We start from the raw sequence: 22,826 nt of genomic DNA on the forward strand, positions 1-22,826 counted from the left end.
CACCAACCGGTCCTTGCGAAGTCGAAGCCAGCTGAGGTAATGATCTCCTCAGCAATGGCTTACCCCACAGATCCAAGAGGGGAGTCGGAGGCCATGGAGAAGAACCAGGACACCTCTCGTCCAAAGTTGAAACCTTTGCACTGGGATAAGGTGCAGGCAAGCTCGAATCGAGCAATGGTTTGGGATTAGTTCAAATCCAGCTCCTTCCAGTGAGACTCATTAATATTATAATAATAATAATTATTATTATTAATTTAATTTAATTTATTTTACAAAATTAATCATATAATTAAACAAGAGATAATATAGTAAATGTCAAGTTAGATTATACCATTACCTAATTGAACCAAACAAAATTAAGATTATGTTTTATTCTCCCATAACCATGATTATGTGATTACCAAGTAATCACATAACTAAGGTTATGTATGATAACTTGAATCAAACAAGTTCTTAATAGTACTGTAGCTTCCTCCAGTATAAAAAAAAAGGTGAATGTAGTAGTAATTATGATTATAATTATTATAATATAGAAAATTTTTCTTTAACTTAATTTAAATTACTACGTATTAAATATTACCGTATCAAAAAATACTTCAACTAAATTAAAATTTAAATTTTATCAAAATTATTTAAATATAATATAATTATTTTAATATTATTTTAACAATGATGATCATTAGTTGTTACACATGGTTAAAACTGCTACAACTTTTAGCAATTAATTTATTACACATTTTATATACATACACCAAATTAATTTTAGAGATGAGGTAAATTTACATTTTATGGACACTCATAAAAATCCTCTTATTCATCCATTAAGGATTTTACCATTTTACCATACTCGTGGTCATGAGCTATAAGAATTATATATAAATCTATTTTATCAATAAATAAAAAGTTTTTTTTGTGCCGAGTAATTAATTCATTCAAAATTTTAATTCAAACTTTCGTTTCAAATTGTACAAGGCAGTAGCAGGTGGGTAAAACAATAATAATTGACAATTATTGGTGGCAGGATTGCAGTTTAAAAAACAATTGAGGGCGAACTGTAAACTTCGCCGACCGATTTGGATGATCTGCTGCCACCAGCGGAGATTCAAAAGAACTCATCGAGATCTTCCCGAGCGATCGATCGTGAGCGCGGTGATATGGCGACGGATCGAGAGAAGGAGAGGGAGGCGGAGCTCGAGAGTGCAATGTACACCAACTGCCTTCTCCTAGGCCTCGACCCCGCGGTTATCGGCGGCGGCGGCAGCGGCGGCAGCGGCGGCGCCTCCCGGGTCGGACGCTTCCGTCACTCCAACCCTAGGCTGGGGGAGCAGCTTCTATACTTTCTTCTCTCCGCACTTCGCGGCCCCGTTCAGTCCGCCAAGGCAATCGGACTGTTTTTGTCTCCTTACTGGTTCTTCATTGCCGACCAATTTACTTAATTGCTTCCCTTTTTGCTGATCTTGGACTTCCTTATGTGTCAGGATTTCGATAAGGTTTGGCCGATCTTCGATTCCACTCAGTCCCGTGAATTTCGAAAGGTTGGTATTTCTTTGTTTTTGTTTCCAGATCGTTTAGGGTTGTTCATCGTACTGATTCTGCCCATGATTTTGCTATTGTGCGTTGAAGATAGTACAAGGGATAATAAGCGACTTAGAGTCGCAAGGAGCTCTGCCGCGGAGTAGTTCTAGGGTCTCGTCTCTTGCAACATGTTGCGGACCGAGGTCAGTGTTTCCCTGCTTATGCAAAGTTTTGGCTACAAGAAAGAATGGGGCTTCAATTGGTCCATGGTAACGCACTTCCTTGTATCTGAAGTTCTACTGGAATGTATCTATTTGGCCAAACCACTTTTACACTAGATTTAACATGTAAAGGGTATATAGTCAATCTCCATCTATGACGCAATAATATATTTCTTTGAAATCTACAATTAGGATGTAAATTCATGCAACTTGAACTGTTTCATGGGGCTTAGTGTTAGTTAAGGAAATTAATAGGTTTGATTGGGATCAGGCCATAATTCCATAGTGGATGACCAAAATATATCAATATTTGTTTACCAAGAGCAGTCTCTTGCAAATTACTCAAAAAAAAAAGAAGCACAGACTTAACATGGTGCTAGGCTTCAGAAACAAGCTCATTAAACTCAAATGATATTTCTAGCAACAAAAACAATTAAATAAGAGTAGCAGACTAATAACTGAGCAGTATCTCATCCCATGGATATTTTACTGACACAATGTAATGCTCAAGCAGCAAGTCTTTTTTCTTCCTGTAGGAAATAACTAATAATAAAGTGCATTCCCAAAGCATGGTTCCTGTTATCATTCAATGCTTTGGTTTTCATAGATGAGAATGATATTCTGTACCTTTGTTTTTTGTTTCAGTTGAAAGCTGCATCATTATGCGAGTTACACCTTTGAATAAATTGAAGTGATTAGTTTTTTACTGCTAACAAGTTAAAGGATTGTCATATTTTCTTGGCTTTGCAATGAGGGGAAATATAACAAACTCAAACATATTATATGCCATAGGGCCTAATGCTTGGAATTTTGATGTTTCATTTGCTAAGTTAGTGCAGATTATATAACCTTTGCGATCTTTTCAAATCTAGTGCAGATTTGTTGAGCTTTTATGGCAACTATCTGTTCATGCTTTACGAGAGGTTCACAAGAGAACATTTACGGCTGATGTGGCTTCTGACCCTTTACCACCGTCACTGACTGATGCTTCATATCTGAATGCTGCTGCACTACTTCCTGTGACCAAGGTTAAGCAACCTGACTTTTCCTTCTGCTGAATTTCTGGTCTAGCAAGTTTACTTTGTTTTCCAGAACTGGAACAGCATACACCCTTCCTCTTATTTGGTAGTTATTTACTGCTGCCTATTTCATTGTTACCTGCCCTTCTTTTTTATTTGGGCCATTGTTTAGATGTCTTGTCATTATGAATTCATCGTCACAGCTCAGTAGTGCTTAAAGCTAGAGGAAATCAACTGCGGCAACGAGAATAAGTGTGTCACAGATAGAGAGTCTGCGATAATTGTCCTTTATTTTCTAGAAAAGGCATCTGGAAGTTGGAACTCAAAATAGCAATGTATAATTGTATACTGCTACTGAAACAAATTCTTTAATGGTTGCCATATTTAATTCTTCATTGTTGATTCTTCATTTTGTTTTTCTTGAAACTCTCCTTTAATTGGTTTACATTCTAATCTTTTCAGTAGTCTTGCAAGCTTTCAAATCTTATATACTTTATCCATAACTGCTGTTTCATTCTTTTCTCATAATCAATTTTTCCTTCATATGCGTAATTCTCCATACTTGCCATTTTGAATATTGATTCTTCATTGTCATAATGAGAAAAATAAGATGGACAGACAAGATCAACATCATCATGAAGTTACCATGAGAAATAAGAGTTTTAAATATCATGGAATATATGACAATACAAAAAGGAAATATAAAATAATTAATAGGATAAGCATTGAAATGAAGTAAAAGTTCTAGTATCTTTTGTGGCTATCATATGCTAGGGAGATTGCACCAATGCACAAATGTTACCTTTTAACTTCTTTATTCTTACTTTTCTCTGATGGATCATCTAACTCAATTATAGTAGTTGTTATGCAATTTTGACTCATGCTAGTGTTATGATTTAGATCTTCTCTAGTGACACTGTGACAGGATAGTGTAATTCCAAGTCTGGCGATATTCTTGAAGGTAGATATGATCTGTTTGTGTAGGGTTCCTTTCTTTTATCAATTCATCAAGTAGTTCATTAACGAATTCTTCAAGACCTTCTACCTAGTCCAATTTAGTATTTGCGGATTTATGCTCATTTTCCATATTGGAGCATTTGATTTCCACACACTTAACACCTATACCTCTCAAATAGGGGTGCAAATGAGCCGTGTTGCTCGTGAGTCGTTTTATGAACGGCTTGGTCAAAACTCGAATGGAGCTCGAAGTTGACCGAGCTCAAGCTTAATTATTATTAATTATTATTGGCTTGGTGGCTCGTTGAGCCATATTTTTATAATATTTAATATATTAATTTATTTATTAAAAAATAATAACTAATAAAAACAATCAAGCTCGAGCAGGAGCCCATAATTAAATATTGAGCTCGAGCTGAAGCTCAACTCTACATGCTCGAGCGAGCTCGAGCTCGAGTCAAGCCAGTATAAATCGAGCCGAGCTCAAGCCTAGGCTGGCTCGAGCTCGGCTCGGCTTGGCTTAGCTCGTTTACAGTCCTACTCTCAAATGGTGGCGTTATTTTCCTCATCATTTACCAATAAAGGATTATTGACAAGTATGTTGATCAAAATCAAAGTTATTTGATAAACAATAGAACAGTGAGTATAAGAATTTTTATGGGCTAAGGTATTTCAAAATTTTGACTTGAGGTATGGTGGATTTTTTGTTTTATCTGAGAAATTAATTAAAGACTAAAGATAGACTAGTCAAAAATTGTTTTCTCTGAGAAATCAATTAAATGTTAAGATAGACTTGTCAACAAAATTAAGAAAAAGTCATTTTCACAAGTGATTGTGATTATCCTGGGTTGATATGAGTGATTCTACTTCTGAAATTGCATGTGATTGGATCTCAATTAACTGGACATAATTTGTAATCTGTAAACCTTGGCCACATATTCTTCTCTCATATAATTTCTATTTGCAGCAGTTTTTCTACTGGATATGGTGCACCAGATCTCTTTTTCAATTGTTCAACAAAGGGTTGACCATTTAAAGAAATCCTAAGCCACTACTAAGGCTTAGTTCACTTAAATATCATGCCAATCATGTTAAGTGGGGCACATCTGTGATCTTTCCAATTGCTAGGTTCAACTTCTCTTGTTTCCTTTTCAAAATGGTGAATCCATGAGACAATGACACGATGGATAATCAGTTGATGGGGAGGAGGATAAGCATATGTTCCAACAAACGTGTCTGATGGTGCTCACATGCGAGAGGATCTATGTTGCTTGTCATTGGGGGAAGGTGGAGTTGTAAATGGAGTCATCAATGGAGGCGGCTTTGAGCAGGGAAAAAGACTCCACTATAGTCCTATTGACCTTGACCTGCTCAGTGTTTAGGCTAGTTAGCAAATAAGACCTCCTGTTTTGGGGAGGTTAATATAGGTGGCTTAATGGGTAGGGGATTGTGGAGGATATTGGACCCACCTATCTAGGTTTGCTCATGAGGATTTGACCACAGACTATTGGGAGATAATGGGCCATGGTCTTCTGCCGACAATTCGGTGGGTGAAGATTACCGGTCGAATTGACTAGTTCAGTTTGGTCTTGAAAACACTACCCCTGAAACTTGATGTTGATTATTTTTGTGATGATGATCAGGAAGGGCTATGGCATCTTAGAAGAAAGATGTTCAACTTCTACATATTTGTGTTGAAAATACTTATCTTCGATTAGTTTATACTGTTAATGTTCTATTTGGATAAGCAGGCTAGGATAGCTCTAGAAAGGAGGAAATTCCTTGAAAATGCCAACAAATCTGTTCATAGGCAAGCTGCATGGTCTGACTTAGCTCATGAGATGACTGCTGAATTTCGTAGTCTATGTGCCGAGGAGGTATACAATACTTTCTATTGGATTCTCAAATTGTTCATTTTTATGAGCTAAGCTATTTTATTGCTCATTTTTTGTTTATTTTTCTTTTACTAGTAATATTACCATTTTTTTTCAATGTGTTAATTTCTCTAAATAGGCCTACTTGCAACAAGAGTTAGAAAAGCTTCAAGATACGAGAAATAAAGCTAAGTTGGAAGGGGAATTGTGTGATGATAGAATCTCCAGCTCTAGTCAGACCCCTCATTTGGTCTCCAAGGCTACCCGACTTTGGGAATCATTGTTAGCTCGGCAGAGTAATATTTTAGTTATTATTGGCCATTTAGTTTTTTTTTTAAATTTGCTTTCACTTCCTACATTTAATGTCTTAGTTTGTGTTGGTTTACTCTGTTTAAATTGATTTTGTAGAACTGTCCTTCATAGATTATCTAGAATGGTAGTCATTAATTGCCAAATCTTATGGTTGATAGAAGATCAATTTTTTTGTTATTTTGTATTTGCATTTTTGAAACTATGGAACTTTGTTATTATTGGATGACACTACAAGTTCTAATTGCCACAAATCTAGTAATAATTGATTATGTCATTGAGATTATTTATTATCTGAATTTCATTGCCATAAATCTTTTAAAGCATCAGAAGATATCTTGTATGGCTTGTCCCTTAGTGCATATGAATGTTCTATTAGACAGGAGCAAAGAAGGATTATGAATTTGCTTTGTGACACAACCCAGGATTGCTTTCCTGAGTAGGCAATTGTTCGACAAGTGCAGAGAGGGAAAAAATTAAGGAAATTTTTATTTTTTATCAATACTTCAAACAACAGATCCAAGCTTCTTATATAAACCTTTAAAATAGTTCCAATTGATCAATACTACCACAAAATATAGTAAGTTTAATTAAAAAAATATTTGCAAATATCCTGCCAGAGTGAAGTATTGTAGGAGTAGTTATGATACACAAGAAAGAGTAAAGTAAAAAATAGAGTGATTATTGTTATAGATAGCTTGTTAAAAGATGTAGTTGTAAGAGTAGTTAGAAAGAAGATAGAATTATAGCTCTCAAAATAATAGCGGTGAAAGAAACTATAAACATAATTAACATATATGCACCTCAAGTAGATTAGATAAGATATCAAATCAAGGTTTTGAGACAACTTAGATGAAGTATTACAAAATATTTCGCCAAATGAAATGATTTTAATAGGAGGCAATCTAAATGGACATGTCAGAGTGAAAAATGAGTAATATTAGAGAGTGCATGGGGTTATGGGTTTAGAACAAGAAATAAAAAGGGAAAACTATATTGGATTTTGCGATAATATAACCCTTATACTAGCTAATATATTTTTTAAGAAAAGAGAAAAATATTTGATCATGTCCAAAAGTCAAAATAATAAATTGTAAATTAGAAGAGAGAAAGATTTGTAAAGATTGCAAGGTCATAACTATCCAACATAGGTTAATAGTGTTGGATATATGCTTCAATTATAGTATCAATAGCAGGAAAATATATACGACTTCTAAAATTAAGTAGTGGAAGTTAAAGGATGAAAAACAAAACATATTTAAGGAGAATGTAGGAGTACAAATATTAGGTAAAATATAAGTTGACTCTAATACGACATGAAATAAGATGATATTAAAGTTGAATAGTAGCCAAGAGTGTACTTGATGAGTCAAAGGGGTATGCGCTACCAAGTAAGGAATCTTGGTTGTGGAATGAAAAAGTTAGCTAGCGCATGGTGGTGTTGCTATTATGAGGTTTGGGGTCAAATCTTGGCTAGTAGCCGGATGTCTGCCCTCCCCCATGTGCTATTTAACATTCTAAGGCTAGTAGCTACCTATGATTTACCTCTTTCGTGTTGACTTAGAGACGGGCTGGCAGAGGCACTGGGGCGAGTGAATCGCCTTTTACCACTATTAGTTGTGGAATGAAAAAGTTTGGAGAAAGTGAAGGGAAAAGAACAACCTATGAGGAGTTATATATTTGTAAGAACAAACAGAACTTTAAAAAATATACAATAGCCAAGAAAGAGGCTAAGAAATAGGGATGGCAATGGGTAGGAGTTTGGTAGGATTTTATATCCTCCATACCCATCCCTATTTATTATATCTATACTCATCCCCATATCCATCGGGTATTTAACTTTCATATTCATCCCCATACCCGTCGGAGTTTCGGGTACCTATATCCTACCCATCATCCTATTACTTCATACCATTCTCATTTAAAAAAAAAAATATTTCAATGTACTTGTCAGCTCTTCCTCGTCTCGCGCTCCTTCAATCGGGTGAACATTTCCCGTGGAAAAAAAGATAAGATACGTGTTATGACCGGATAAAGAGACAGACTAAGTCTTTTTTTTTTCTAAGACGAAAGCAGGCTAAAGTTTTTTCTTTCCCAATAAAAAATGAGGCTTATGTATATATATCGGGTATCAAGTAGGGTATGGGTAGGATTTTACTGCATCCGCCTCCATACCCATACCCGAATACCCATTTACTATAATCGGGTATAAAAAATCTCTCCATATCTTCCTCCATTTAGGTCGGATGTCAGATTACCCATCGGATTCGGGTGAAATTGTCATCCCTACTAAGAAAGAAGTGAATGAAGCAAAGAATGAAACTTTTGAATAGTTATATCGAAAATTAGATACAAAAGAAAGATAAAGAGACATTTATAGTATAACTAAAGTGAGAGAGGTACACAAGAGATCTTATCCAAATAAAATATATTAAAGATGAATACAATAGGGTACTAGTAAATGATGGAAAATAAAAAGAGCGGTGGAAGAGAAATTTTTATCAATTTTTTAATAAAGATTTAGGTGACCAACTTAACTTAGATAATTTAAGTAGGTCATAGAAATTTAAATTTTTATCGTATTATTCAAACTTCAGAAATAGAACAAACTTTAAATGAGATGCAAAATGGAAAAGTCATTGGATTGGATGATATTTCGAGAGCGGTATGGAAGAGCCTAGGGAAACAAGATATTGAATAACTTATAAAATTATTTAACATGATATTGAAAAAAAAAATGATTTAGTAAGTAGTCTAGTTCCCTTATATAAGAACAAGGGAGATGTATAAAATTGTGTAAATTATAAGGGTATTAAACTAATGAGTCATATTATGAAACTTTTGGAAAAAAAATAATAGAAAAAAAAAATTAAGGAAGGAGACCACGATAACTGAAAATTAATTTGGGTTTATGCTTGGAAGGTCGATAATAGAAGTTATATATCTTCTCAAGCAACTAATTGAACAATATTAGGAGCAAAAGCAAGATCTACACATAGTATTCATTGACTTAGAACACATTTATGATAGAGTTCTAAAAGAAATTATATGGAGAATTCTAGAAAAGAGAGGTATTAGCATAGTATATATCGAATTAATTGAGGATATATATGAGGATGAAATATTTTCAATAAATATAGGGTTACATACAAGCTCTAAGTCTCTATCTTTTTACACATTGTGGACGAACTCACTTAACACATTTAAGACAAAGTACCGTGGTGCATGTTGTTTGCATATGATATTATTTTAGTAGATGAGACATGTGAAAGAGTAAATGCTAAACTAGAATCTTAGCGGGAAACAAGTTGAAGGTTTTAGACTTAGTAAATTAAAGACAAAATATATAGAATTTAAATTTAGTAAAATATTAGACGTAATAAGATAATTTTTACGATAGGAGATGATGAGTTATTTGGAACTGAAAGCTTTAAGTATTTAGATTATTTTTGCAAAATGATGAAGGGATTGAGAGAGATGTTTTATATAGAATACAAGCACGCTGATTGAAATAGAGGAGAGTGTCGAGTGTTTTATTTGATTATAAAGTACCTCTAAAATTTATATGGAAATTTTATAAAATGACGGCTAGACCTGTTTTGTTATATGACGTTGAGTACATGAACAAAAAATGAGAGTTGTAAAAATGAGGATGTTAAAGTGGATGTGTGAGATGGACAGAATAAGAAATGAGAGCATTAGAAAGAAAGTAGAGGCACGTTTAAGATAGTACGGACATATACTTAGACGCCAATAAATACTCCAGTTAGGCGATGTAAAACTATGATAAATACACACATCAAACGAGGAAGAGGCAGACAAAAAAGTTTTGGTTAGTAACGATAAAATAAGATAAAATTTATTTAAGTATAGATGATGATATAATATAGGATAGAGCTCAATGATAATAGTGTAAAAGGGTCTATATAGCCGACCCCACTTAGTGGGATAAGATTTGATTGTTGTTGGATTTGCAAATATTCTGGATTTGTAAACCAGTTTTATGCGACATGGTTATTTTGTTTTGCATTATTATTCGCAACTAGGTAGAATTCAATCTTGTCATGTGAGTTTAGAGAAATCATAATGATATCTTGGGGCAATGAGCATACCATGTTTACCATGGTAAAGCAAGTTATTGCATTTGCTTGATGAATCTCAGAGAAATGTTTAAGTGCCAAATTATGGAGTTCCTCTTCTATAATCTATCATCTATATCTATGAGTTATGCTAATAGACTAAGCAAAATTGAGCTACCATGTGGAGAAATTACCATTTGTCAAGTATAACTATATTTTAGATTGGTGCAGATGCTATTATAGAGGAGAGTGCTCTTTATATTATGTAGTACTTATTATCTATCGTATTCTACTGATCTTGTCAGTATATTAAATTCGTTTGATTGGGCGTATCTGTTTCTTTTTTTGCAAGAGATCCAAATTGTAAGTCGTAACACATATAGTGTAATAATATGCTTGCAGATTTGATGAATGTTTGGTTAGATTTAGTTGCTATATTGAACATAATCTATTGTTCTAACTAATAGGTATGCATCATTATTGATCCAATTTAACCACTTAAACACCTGATCTTGATTTTGTGGTGTCTTCTCTACATTCTACTTCATTTTCTTGTCATGTCTTTCTCAGTCTAAGTTCAGTACTCTGAGGATCTTCAAGAATAATATTCTATCATTGTTGCACAAATAGTTGGTTTTTCTCTACAGGATGAAAAATATTCCGAATTTGCAGGCCAACATGAAGTCCTAGCTTCTGGTCCAATTGAGGATCTCATAGCTCATCGAGAGCATAGGTGAAACATATAGAAAAACTTGGAATGTGTTTTGTTTCTCTTTTGTTTCGTTGAACTACATCTTGAAATTTGAAAATTTCTAATATTCCAGGTACCGCATCTCTGGATCATCTTTGCTTGCAGCCATGGATCTAAGTTCAAATCTCCCACATTCTGATGTACTATCAGTTCATGATCTTGAGGCATCTTCTGCATTAGTTACTCAAGGGAAAAAGGACTCGTATCAAATACAAGAGCAGAGTGATGCTCTTCCTAAGATGGATGATAGAAGCGGAAGAGTTCATCCTACAGTTGATGTAGCTGAAGTTCTAAGGCGTTGGACTCATGCTCTACAACGTATACACAAGCAGTCACTTAATTTGGTAAGTGTATCCATTTTGTTCCACTACATAGGGGCAAGGTTGTGAGAATGAATTTTATCCAGTAGTTGTCACTGCCTTGATTTAGCTTGCAAGGTATCCTTCATATTTCTTATCTAAGCGTAGGTTCTTAGTATCTCTGACATCTGTAACATCTTAACTAATTTTTTTATTTGGCAATTAATTTTGACATATTCTAATAGTCAGATACTCTTTGTGAGAATTAGCACTTAGAAAAGAAAATCATTACAACCATGTTCAAGTACAAACACAATTTTTGCCAACTACGTGTATTGTTTAGCTTGTGCAGAAGATTAGTGTGAGAGGCAGATGAAGAGGAAGTGGATTTCCTTTTTCTCTTGTTGCCTTCTCAACTGGGTTCACATTCCATCCTGCCCAAGTATATTTCCTTCATTGGATCTTTTTTCTTCTTTTTTTACCCTTCTTGAATCCAAGTGGAAACTATCCATACACTTAGATATATGTTAGGTTAGGCTTTGTGACATTTTTCATGAAATATATGTTAAATACTTCCACACATGCTGGAATTAATTAATAGTTCTTGACCCCAGTCCTAACCTGTGAGCTCAACAGGTCACATTAAATAACTGCGAGGTACTTTGGCTATACTCTTTGGGATTGAGGTTTATATCCATGTTTTGCAGTATCTATAAGTGCTCTTCACCTTTAACTGGAGCATTCAAGAATTTAAGTAACAATATAAGCTGTTAACAAATAAATGAAGAGAAAGAAGCTTCTATTTGGTGCCATGGGTGAAAAGTATAATTTATGGCTTATTTATCAAAGAAAGCAAATTAATGAAGCTTCTTTGTGCCCATTTCATCTGAAAGGAATTGCAACTCTTAAATGCTATCTAGTGTTATTCAAAGTTTTGAGGATTCTGATCCTAACTATGAATGTTGAGGAGTTCATAAGATCAGATCATAGGATCAAAATGCAAGATCATAAAATTATAATTTAACAAAAACATATCTTGAAAATTATATTTGGTATTCATAATTTCTCTTGTGTGTTAATTTTCAATATATCTAGTAAGATTGTCAACATTTTGAATGCTCATCATTACAGTATCATAAAGTATAAAAAGACAGTTCGATGCACGAAACTCCCGTTAATATGGGGTATGAGGAAGGTTCTATTGTACCCGGCCTTACTCATAAAGTATAATTAAAATAATCATATAGTAAATATATGAACATATATAAATATTGATATGTTGTGTCTTTATGTAGACAGATAATTTCTATAATAAGATCGGACTGTTCTTTTATACTTTAATTAAAATAATCATTTAGTAAATATATTAACATATATAAATATTGATATGCTGTATCTTTATGTAGACAGATAATTTCTATAAGATGTATGATATCACCAAAAAGATTTTCTGCTTGGAAGCTAAAATGTGTTCTTATATAACAAAAAGAAGAAAAATTCTTAGATTGTTTGGTCTTCAAAAATGGTCTATTTTAAGTCAATTAACATTACCAAGCTATGTTTGTCCCAATTATTTGAGTTTAGCTATATGAATTTTATCCCTTCATTGAACTCTTTGTGCGTTACATTACTAATAACATTTAATTTTTTTGAATCACTTATAATAATGCTTACTTGAGATTTGTTTGGTCTCCCTCTACCCCTCTTGTTTTCAACTCTAATTGTTGTTGCAAATTTATTCAATCAAACTAAGGTCCTTAGAGTTGAGGGATTTGTTCTTGGAATAGTGGGGATCATGGGTTGTAAGATCCTAACCTAATTTAGATCCTATTTGGGTTCTGGATTGCCTAGCTGATTTGTGTAGTAGGATCATGAGATCATCCAGATCACAATCTGAACCATAATGTTGCTCCTTTTTTTTTCATATCTTAAACATTGACTTTCATGGAGAATGCTCTAAACTTTTATGGTTAAACCTTCCCAAGTTTAATTTTATTCAAATTGGAAACTCTATTTTACAGGTGAAAGCTAATGATGGGGAGGGTCCTGATATACTTTATAATGCTTCCGATGGCTGTAGCGGTGGGCATGCAGAGTCATTAGCTGCTACTCTTGCAGAACATCGGCAGCATTTGGTTAGCATACAGGTATAATGATATATTTGGATAGCAATTCATAGCCCAATATATATTGATTGATGTAACTGGGCTTTTTTTACATCACCTTATCTATGTCTTCATCCCATTTTTACTGGGTTTCTGATTATAGTTCATGCATGCCTTGATTTATTCCTTGAAGAAAAATACAAGAGATTCAATATTTTATTCCCAGGAAGGCTCAGAACCTGAGATTTCAAAGAGTCTATAGGAGATATTCGCCTCTATTCATGTCAAGTTCTTAACTGAGGAAAACATTTATGATAATGCAGTTGGAGTTGATGAATGTTAGGAATGTGGCTGCAGTGTGTGCAGTAACAAAATCATGCAATCAAGTTATGATTCCACTAGCTTTGTTGCCCTATTTCTTTTAAGATTATGCTAAACAAGCAGAATTTTGTAGCATTGGCTAGTCCAGCCAACTGGTTGTGATTCTAGCATAAATTCAATGTTTTTTTCTCCCTTGTTAACTATACACAATTGGGTTTAGTTAGATGGTAAATATGATAATTGTTGCATATTTGAAAGAATGGTTATAACGCCATGGCAAAAGGGCAATTTTAGCAAGAAATGAAGAGAGAACTTATGACGATGAAAGAAAGGTTTTTGTGTATTGTTTTTGGTACAGGTGGTGAAGAATTTGACGTTGGATAATCTCCATTATCATAAAATGTTCTCTTCTTTTCACAAAAACGACCAAATGTACGGATTTTATTAGCATCAGAGCTGGTGGTCGTCAAATTATGCTTAAGCAATAAGAGTAGTGTAAGGTTTATTGATCTAGTTCTAGTGATGGACTGCATATTATAATACTCATTTACACATGTCCTTTTCCTTTTTCTTTCCTGCTTGAAACAAGATTTTACCTTTTGTTTTGGAATCTGATCCTTTTCATGATTGCATGTCATCCTTCAGGGACTCATTGATCAGCTAAATGAAGCAATTCCGACGATGCAGCAGTCAATTTCTGAGCTCACGGAAGAAGTAAATAATATTTCTACATCAGTAGATGGATTTGGTGCACATTCAACCACTATCCCAAGCGAAAGTATCGGCAGACCCCTAGTAAGAACTGATTATTTGATTGTTTTTATCATCTAGTTCCTCTCTCATCAATTTAAATTTAATGGACAGGAAAGCATCGGTGATGACGTTGCTGACATCACTTCAAAACTCTCCTCTACCCACCTTGAAAAATGTTCAAATAGTCCTACTCTGAAACTTCCTCATTTGTTCAACGTAACTCCAAATTCATCAGCAAAGGGTACCCACGCGACCAAACGCCGTACTGCAACACTTCCAGTGCACCAACAAAGTGTGCCAGCTCAGAAGGCAGCTACAACTAAACATCCAAGTGATACAGACGGGGAATCAAAAGGTTAGCAGCTTCACCTGTTTCTCTTATGGTTGACTTTAGCCGTATTCTTGTTTAATGTAGAGATTCTAATTTTGTAGAGAGTGCTGATAAATATGCCCAGAACATTAGACGTTCTGTACGTGAAGCTGCTCTATCAAGCTTGTCGAGCAAATCAGTGTTCCAAGATCGAAGTAATGATGATGGCTCGGAGCACTTCTTTATTTCTCTACCAACGGATGATTGTTCAACTAATCAGATAAAACAACAATTCATTTCTTCTACACCAGAATCTCAAACTTTGCAGGGCAAGTTAAATTGGCACAAAGAGTGCACGAACAACTGTAGCCTATCAGATACATCCCAAGATGGCACCTTGGATCAAGTTTTCTCACCTCCATTGCTACTGGAATCGCCCTTCTACCAGGATGCCTATGAGGATTTGCTCGGTATGACCACTATCTGTGCATAAAATTTAACTACTATTTCACTTTACATTCAAATATTCTCTATCAAGATTTTAGCATAAATTCAAATATGATACATTTTCTTTTTCTGGTTGTGTCGTTCACTACTAACACTGGTTTTACGTTTTGGCAGCACCATTGTCTGAAACCGATGCTGCTCTCATGGAGCATTAGATTAGGGTCAAGACCTTAAGAAATCATCTTAACGGATGAAGCCAAAGCTACAAATTCAACAATTTGTTTGAGGGCCAACATGAACGGATTCGATTCATTAGTCAGGTGAGATTCACATTGATTATTTTCCGTGTTGGTTGTTTTTATCAGCACCCATGATTGTATATTTTGTGCTGTCTTTGTACCAGTAGCTGTAATTATTTCATTGATTTCTCGACCAAATTCTATTTAACATTTAGATTGCCTTGTTTACCTTGAGTTTCCAAGCTTGTTCTCATCTTCCAACATTCTGATACAAAAAGGAGCAAAACAAGGCTACAAGAGTGTGAATCGACATCCCTCACTGGACACTGATGTTCACCTTTTTGTTGGAAGGTGAAGCTTTAGGAATGGTCACATAGAGCACCCCGTCCTTCACCTCCGCCTTGATCTTCCCCAGCTCGATGTTCTCCGGCAATGCAATCCTGCTGTTGTACCGACCGTAGCTCTTCGCCAACCAGTCCTCGTCTTCACCTTCTTTTGCTTCCTTGGGCAGCTTCTCCGCCTTGATCACGAGCATGTTTTCTTCAACCCAGACCTTCACATCGTTTTTGGTCATCCCGGGCATGTCGAACCTCATTTTGTAAACATTTTGCTCTTCCTTGATCTCCCATGGGATCCTTCCCCTCCTGTAATTGCCCCCGAATTCATCGATGCTCGAAGCAGGGAATGATGTCCCGCTGTAAGCAAAAGGATCCTCCAAAATCCTCTCCATGGTGTCCATCATCTGTTGCACTGTCCTTGCAGAAGGATATCTGTCCCAAAGTCCTGCAATTCACATAGTTCAGTAACAATTTAACGTGCTCTAGACTAATACAATACAATAACACAAACAGATATCTAACTGATTACAAGAAAGAAGTAAAGATGAAGAAACCCTTGAATCATTAATTGCTTCAGGCATCTGTCTAATCTAAATTCTACATTTTTCAAAGTGAATTCTTGATGAAGTTACGAGCTCAGATCTAATGATCTACTTGTTCCCGAAAATTGGATGGCGAAAAGGCAGAAATACATGTTAAAGGCGATTCAAGAACAAGATGAACGCCGCAGCACGGGATCTAAAGACGCGAGCTCCAGTGTGAGAAGATCTTACCGATGGGCGAGGACGAAGCTACGGCCCTCTTCGCGGCACTGAGCTGCTGCGGCTCCTGCTGCTGCTTCGTCTTGCTGGCTCGTTGGAGGTGGTCGAGACTGTCTCTGCCCTCGCCGGCCATAGACTTGACGGAAAGATCGGCCGGACTTCTACTAGGAATCGATACGGCCCACCCACGGCGGTGCAGGCGATGGCCGGCGTTGGCCCTTCCGCGGTAGGAGAAGAGAGGAAGCGAAAGGGAGCTTGTGCTCGAGAATGCCGACATCTTCTTCTTCGATTGCTTTGCTACCTTATCAATGGCGGAAATGGGAGCCGCGTGCTGCCTTTATTTATAGGAGAACGGTGGAAGGGAAAACGGTCGCCTTCTAGGCGTCCCTGGAATGAACCAGAAGCGGCGTACGATTCCAGAAGGTTTCCGTTTAAATGGGCCTTAATAATCAAACGCCTTTTGGGCCGTATTTTAATGGGCCTATAATTACCGGTCCAATCCAAATAAGAGAATTTTCGAAATAATTCTATACTTTGTTACTTTTTAAAAAAATGCCCTTCACAATTTTTAAATTACCATAATGCCCCTCCCTCGTACATTTCGGCTTTCGCTGGGGGCGCCCCACCTCCTCGTCTCTCGAACAGTCGAACTGAACCCTAACCGCTCGAGCACGGCGCAGCGCCGCTTTGCCCATGGCCACGCCGGAGACGCGCAAGAAGCCGACGCCCGGCCGAGGCGGAGTCTCCATCCCGCTGGGTATCTCCGAGGACGAAGCGCGTGTCCGCGCCATCGCTGAGATCGTCTCCGCCATGGCCGAGCGCTCCCGCCGAGGGGAGAACGTCAATCTCAACGAGCTCAAGTCCGCTACTTGCCGGAAGTACGGCCTCTCCCGCGCGCCGAAGCTCGTGGAGATGATCGCCGCAGTCCCCGAGGCGGACCGCGACGCCCTCCTCCCGAAGCTTCGTGCCAAGCCCGTCCGCACCGCGTCCGGCATCGCGGTGGTCGCCGTCATGTCGAAGCCGCACCGGTGCCCTCATATTGCTACCACCGGTAATATATGTGTATACTGCCCTGGTGGCCCTGATTCGGATTTTGAGTACAGCACGCAATCATATACCGGTTATGAGCCAACAAGCATGAGAGCCATCCGAGCCAGGTCTTTATGGCATTCTTCCCCCTTTTCTCTATTCTTTAAGTTTTTCACACAGCAATTTGACTGTCCAACTTATGGTTCCAGGCGTATATTTCTTAATATTCGATAAAACATTGCAGCAATTTTCCATGTTTGGAGATAGTTAGATGTGTGTACTTAGCTTTGAGTCTTTGACTGTGGTGAAATGAAAATATTTTCATTCTCTGGACAATATGGTTTTGTGTAACCAAAGGCATCATTTGCGAATACCAAAGTGTAATCATGTTCAAGGGAGTTCCACTGTACACTTCTATCATATCAGACATGATGGTTTATACTAGATATACCTGAAGTCAAAGATGAGTCCCTTAAAGATGGCTTATTATTGGAACAGTAGGATTGAATCAACAAGTGTCTTATAACTTTGTAGGTATATGGTTCTGACAAAACATTCTACTAAATCATAGTAATCACAGAGGAAGGAAACCTCACTTCAGGCTGCTCCGAGTATGAGTCATGTCATATGAGGGGTTTCTTTGGGCCAATTTTACTGTATTATAGATAATTTTTCAGCATCTGATCTTATTCTATCTACTAGAATTGTAAGAAGTCGTTTTTCGTTATATTACTGCAATTTTCAAACACTTATTCATTTAAATCTCCTATTGCTTATCTTGATGTTCATTCAATGTATTTCCTTTCTCTTGTTTACTTTTAATTTTGATAGTAGTATTATTACACATATTTACTCTATTGCTACCTATTACATGCTTCCAGATACAATCCATATGTACAAGCTAGAAGCAGAATAGACCAACTGAAAAGGCTAGGTCACAGTGTGGATAAGGTTTGTGATCTATTCAAACTATGAGGCAATTCTGATCTTTAGTTTGCATATCCCAATAGTGTTTATCAAAATTTATACCTTCATCCATATCAATTTTACTTGTTAGCCTCTGATTGCAATTCCTATATTCCATCCAGGTGGAGTTCATTTTAATGGGAGGGACTTTCATGTCACTGCCTACCGACTATCGTGATTACTTCATAAGAAATCTTCATGATGCTTTATCAGGACATACATCTGCAAATGTTGAAGAGGCTGTACAGTACTCAGAGCACGGCACAACAAAATGTATTGGAATGACAATCGAAACGTGTGTTTCATATTTCTCTCGCTTTGTTCTTTCTTTGTCTTTTTATTCTTTGTCTGACAATTCTGAAATAAGCTTAAGGTTGTGCCTGCTGATGTAAAGCAGTTAAGTTTATCTGTGAAAGTGTTTGAAAATTCCATTTGAGACAACAGTGAAGATGTGCTAATTATCTGTTTTTATTATCAGGAGACCTGATTATTGTTTAGGACCCCATCTACGCCAAATGTTGTTATATGGTTGTACACGTCTTGAGATAGGAGTACAAAGCACATATGAAGATGTAGCTCGTGACACAAATAGAGGTCACACAGTTGCTGCTGTAGCTGACTGCTTTTGCTTGGCTAAGGATGCCGGTTTTAAGGTAAAATACTTAATCACAAGTCAATTGGTTTGCTTTGAGCAGGTTTACAGATACGATTGACAGATAGATGACTAAATATGTGGGTTTTGGAGCATTGCATAGTTACATGTGTCATGATTATTTGAATCTGTTTTGATCTGGATGGCACAACAGCATATGTAGCAAAGCAATAGTCTTATTAAATTAAAGCGTGATAAATTGAAACTATATCTTTAATATCTACTTTTTCTCTCTTTTCATCTAAGTGCTAAATTGTAACAACCTGAATTTTGTCTTCTACTATGATTTGTTAACATATAAGTACTAATCTATATTTGTTTCATTTCCTTTTAATAAAATAATTGATTTAAACATTAAATTTTTAAATATTAAATATTATGTTAAAATATGAAACATCCTATTTTTTATCTGATTCTTCTATTAATCTTTAGAAATATTTAAATACTCCTGGGAAAGTACTTTTGAAAAGCATCCTTCCACTCGCATTAAAAGAGTGGCTTTGTAAATGGAGTCATTACTTTCAACATAAATTTATCAAACACCTTATTTAACTCCAAAGTGGTTTTGGACAAGTATTCCTGATCCATTCTTAATGCCTTCGTCAAATATGTTCAAGTGCATTAGACAAGTGGTTTTGTGAGTATATAAATTTATTAGACACCTTATTTAGCTTCCAAAGTGGTTTTGGAAGAGCATTCCTAATCCATTCTTCATGCCTTTGCATCAAATATATTCTGATCTACATGTTATTTTCATGTCATTCATTTGTCTGCTCGTTGGTAGGTTGTTGCTCACATGATGCCTGATCTTCCAAATGTTGGAGTTGAGAGAGATTTAGAAAGTTTTAGAGAATTTTTTGAGAGCCCGGCATTCAGGGCAGATGGTCTTAAAATCTATCCAACGCTCGTAATTAGAGGAACTGGACTTTATGAGCTGTGGAAAACCGGCAGGTACTACACTTTTCTGAAACTCGTGTGCAAATTAAGACCTGTTCTCAGAATCTATGAAAATATGGGCCATGCTTTTAGAATTAGCTCTTTTTTGCTGTCTAAACTTGGCTAGAACTTGTGAGTTTCTGGTGACTTTTTTCCCTCATTCATTGGTTGATTTCTTGTCATCTAAGATAATAATGTATGTCTGTTTGGTTGTCACCCAGACTATTTTTAATATTTTCCTGTTTTCTCATCCTTGTGGTGTTCAAAGGCGCACTTATGATAAAAGTTGCATGACACTATTCTCATGCCAGATAAAAATGGCGATGATGACTGGGAAATGAAAATAATTTGTACTTATTTTCTTTAGGTATAGGAATTATCCACCAGAGCTCCTGGTGGACGTTATTGCAAGGATTCTATCGATGGTACCACCATGGACACGTGTTTACCGAGTTCAAAGAGATATTCCTATGCCACTTGTCACCTCCGGAGTTGAAAAAGGAAATCTTCGTGAACTTGCATTGGCACGAATGGAAGATTTAGGATTGAAATGCCGAGATGTTAGAACACGTGAGGCTGGAATACAGGTCTGTGTCTGTGTTAATCTATTTTTCATAAAAGCAGGAGTCAAATTTATAGAATAGCCTCTTTATTCTTGAAATCGTCATAGGACATTCACCACAAAGTTAAGCCTGAGGAAGTTGAGCTTGTGCGACGTGATTATGCAGCAAATGAGGGTTGGGAAACCTTTCTTTCATATGAAGATACACGGCAGGTAGATGATGTAAAATTACATGCTGGAAATCATTGTTTTTTTGTGTTATGGATGAAATTATTCTCAATTTTTTTCCCTTTTTTGGAATTTTCAAACCATTTACTTATGTCTTTTTTAGTTTATAATGGTTGAAGGTGTTTGCTAATGCTCTTTTTATATGTTAATTTAATGTAATTTTATTTGTCCAATTATTATTTTATCATTTTTATGTGATGATGAGGCCTTCCTTGTTGTCACATCATCATTTATTTTATTAATAGGTCAATGATATGTTTTCTTAATCATTATAATATTACTACTGTTTCTGTATAACATATTAATGATGTCAAATTATTAATTACAAAATTTTGTTAATAATATCAGCACAGTTATATATTAGCAATTGCATATTATTCAATGATAATCTCATATCATACATATTATAGTTTGATACCATCATTTTTTATAATAGTCGATTTTGATTAACTAATAACATGATGTTACCATCATTATTACCCTTGAATAAAATTATTTTATAATTCTCTTAAGCATTTACTCTACATAATTTATATTGTTTTCACTTTTTTTGGTTATAGGAACAATGAAAATTGATTAGAATATTGTCCTCCATTTTATATAGTCTTCCCATTTGTTTTCCGAGACAAGTCATTGGATATAGATTGAGATTTAATTGAATTCAACTTGGTTCTAAATTGATCTTGTATTGTAAATATACATATGTATGGATGGTTCTCTTCAGTTAGTATTCAGTTAAGATATTCGGTCAAATATGGATTAAGTTTAGGCCATGCAAATACCAAGTTACATTTCAGTGTCTTGTAGATATGGAAACGAGCATCCTATTTTTTGTGCTTTCTGCATTTTCTGGATGCTTGTTTTGCTCGGAAAATTCATAAGGATAATATACTATTGTTAGCTGATTTTTGATATCACCTAGTGAGCTTTTTGAACATTTTCTTGGTCATGAATCAGGACATTCTTGTTGGCTTGTTGCGTTTGCGTAAAATTGGACGTAATGCAACATGCCCTGAACTTACCGGGAGGTGCTCCATGGTCCGTGAACTTCATGTCTATGGAACTGCAGTTCCTGTACATGGGCGCGATGCTAACAAGCTGCAGCACCAGGTCTGTTTCTTTTTATTGCTCTCATTTACGTCTGGTTTAGGTTGTTCATCCTCAAAGAGCCTAACTGCTTATAGTAGGTCACAATGCGACCCAGCTATTCATAGATCTAAATGCCCATGACAGCCAACTAAATTGCACTTCATAGATTCTTTTTCTCCTTTGTTTCTGTGACACAGGGCTATGGGACACTCCTGATGGAAGAAGCTGAGAGGATCGCCCGAAGGGAGCATCGGTCAGCAAAGGTAGCTGTAATTTCTGGTGTCGGAACACGTCATTATTACCGGAAATTGGGGTACGAACTAGAAGGTCCTTACATGGTAAAGTATCTAACATAATGACGAGGGACTTGCTTGTTAAAATCCTTTTTTGCAACGTCCACTAGCATCATGTACATCTATGCTTCTGAGTGAACCAAGCTTTGTCATAAGATTAATATTTTACAACGTCGCTTATCCCGGAGTCCTGAGAGCGACGCTAGAAGAGGAAGATGAGCTTTCAATCCTTGGTGGAATTACAATGATGGATGGGAAAAATTTTGAACAAATAAAAAATATGTTAATTAATACAATGAGGCTAAGGTGAACTTTTATTGTGTTTCTTTTAATACAAAACCTTCAAGTTTGATTTTATTCATACTGCTTATTATCATGTATTGTTGTATTTAACTAAATTTAGAAATTTGGTCAATTAATTCAGTTTTTATTTTTATTTTTTAAATTTGGTTTGATTTTTGGTTAATTTTGTTTAGTTTTGATTTTAAATTTTATAATTTGATTAAATTGCATAAATTAAATAAGAATATTAATTTAATTATTTTTATTTAAAATATAATTAATTAAATAAAATGTTGTTGTTTTAGTTAAAATCGAATAAGATTTTAAAATTTTAGTTAATTCGATTGAAAATAGAATTTATTGTTATTTTATAAATTTGGTATGTTTGATTATTTTAAGGGAAATTCGGTTGATCTGAAAATTTTCAGTTTGTTTAAATTTTGATTTATTTGGTTCGTTTTTTGACAGAATACTACCTCCTAGTTGTATTC

The 22,826-nt window shown here is 35.6% G+C and overlaps 3 protein-coding genes across 3 annotated transcripts; 2 read left to right on the forward strand and 1 right to left on the reverse strand.

Annotated features, from left to right (window-relative positions):
* The first annotated feature begins 1,069 nt into the window (after positions 1-1,069).
* On the forward strand, positions 1,070-18,278 carry LOC122041260 (AUGMIN subunit 6-like). Its single transcript, XM_042600894.1, has 14 exons — positions 1,070-1,379; positions 1,479-1,535; positions 1,624-1,718; positions 2,614-2,764; positions 5,464-5,589; positions 5,726-5,882; positions 10,647-10,707; positions 10,799-11,069; positions 13,046-13,171; positions 14,096-14,245; positions 14,315-14,558; positions 14,636-14,983; positions 15,135-15,280; positions 18,209-18,278. Exons 1-13 carry the CDS (start codon positions 1,155-1,157, stop codon positions 15,173-15,175), a joined length of 2,052 nt encoding a protein of 683 aa, XP_042456828.1. The 5' UTR covers positions 1,070-1,154; the 3' UTR covers positions 15,176-15,280; positions 18,209-18,278.
* Positions 15,364-16,642, reverse strand: LOC122041262 (small heat shock protein, chloroplastic-like). The gene is made up of 2 exons (XM_042600896.1): positions 16,311-16,642; positions 15,364-15,982 (listed from the first exon to the last, which is right to left on the reverse strand). The coding sequence occupies exons 1-2, from the start codon at positions 16,573-16,575 to the stop codon at positions 15,516-15,518; spliced, it is 732 nt and encodes a 243-aa protein (XP_042456830.1). The 5' UTR covers positions 16,576-16,642; the 3' UTR covers positions 15,364-15,515.
* On the forward strand, positions 16,907-22,412 carry LOC122041261 (elongator complex protein 3-like). The gene is made up of 9 exons (XM_042600895.1): positions 16,907-17,455; positions 18,209-18,278; positions 18,416-18,588; positions 18,772-18,946; positions 19,730-19,896; positions 20,249-20,468; positions 20,552-20,656; positions 21,629-21,781; positions 21,958-22,412. The coding sequence occupies exons 1-9, from the start codon at positions 16,992-16,994 to the stop codon at positions 22,114-22,116; spliced, it is 1,686 nt and encodes a 561-aa protein (XP_042456829.1). The 5' UTR covers positions 16,907-16,991; the 3' UTR covers positions 22,117-22,412.
* The last annotated feature ends 414 nt before the right edge of the window (positions 22,413-22,826 follow it).

Source organism: Zingiber officinale, chromosome 2A (assembly GCF_018446385.1).
Source record: "Zingiber officinale cultivar Zhangliang chromosome 2A, Zo_v1.1, whole genome shotgun sequence".
NCBI lineage: Eukaryota > Viridiplantae > Streptophyta > Magnoliopsida > Zingiberales > Zingiberaceae > Zingiber > Zingiber officinale.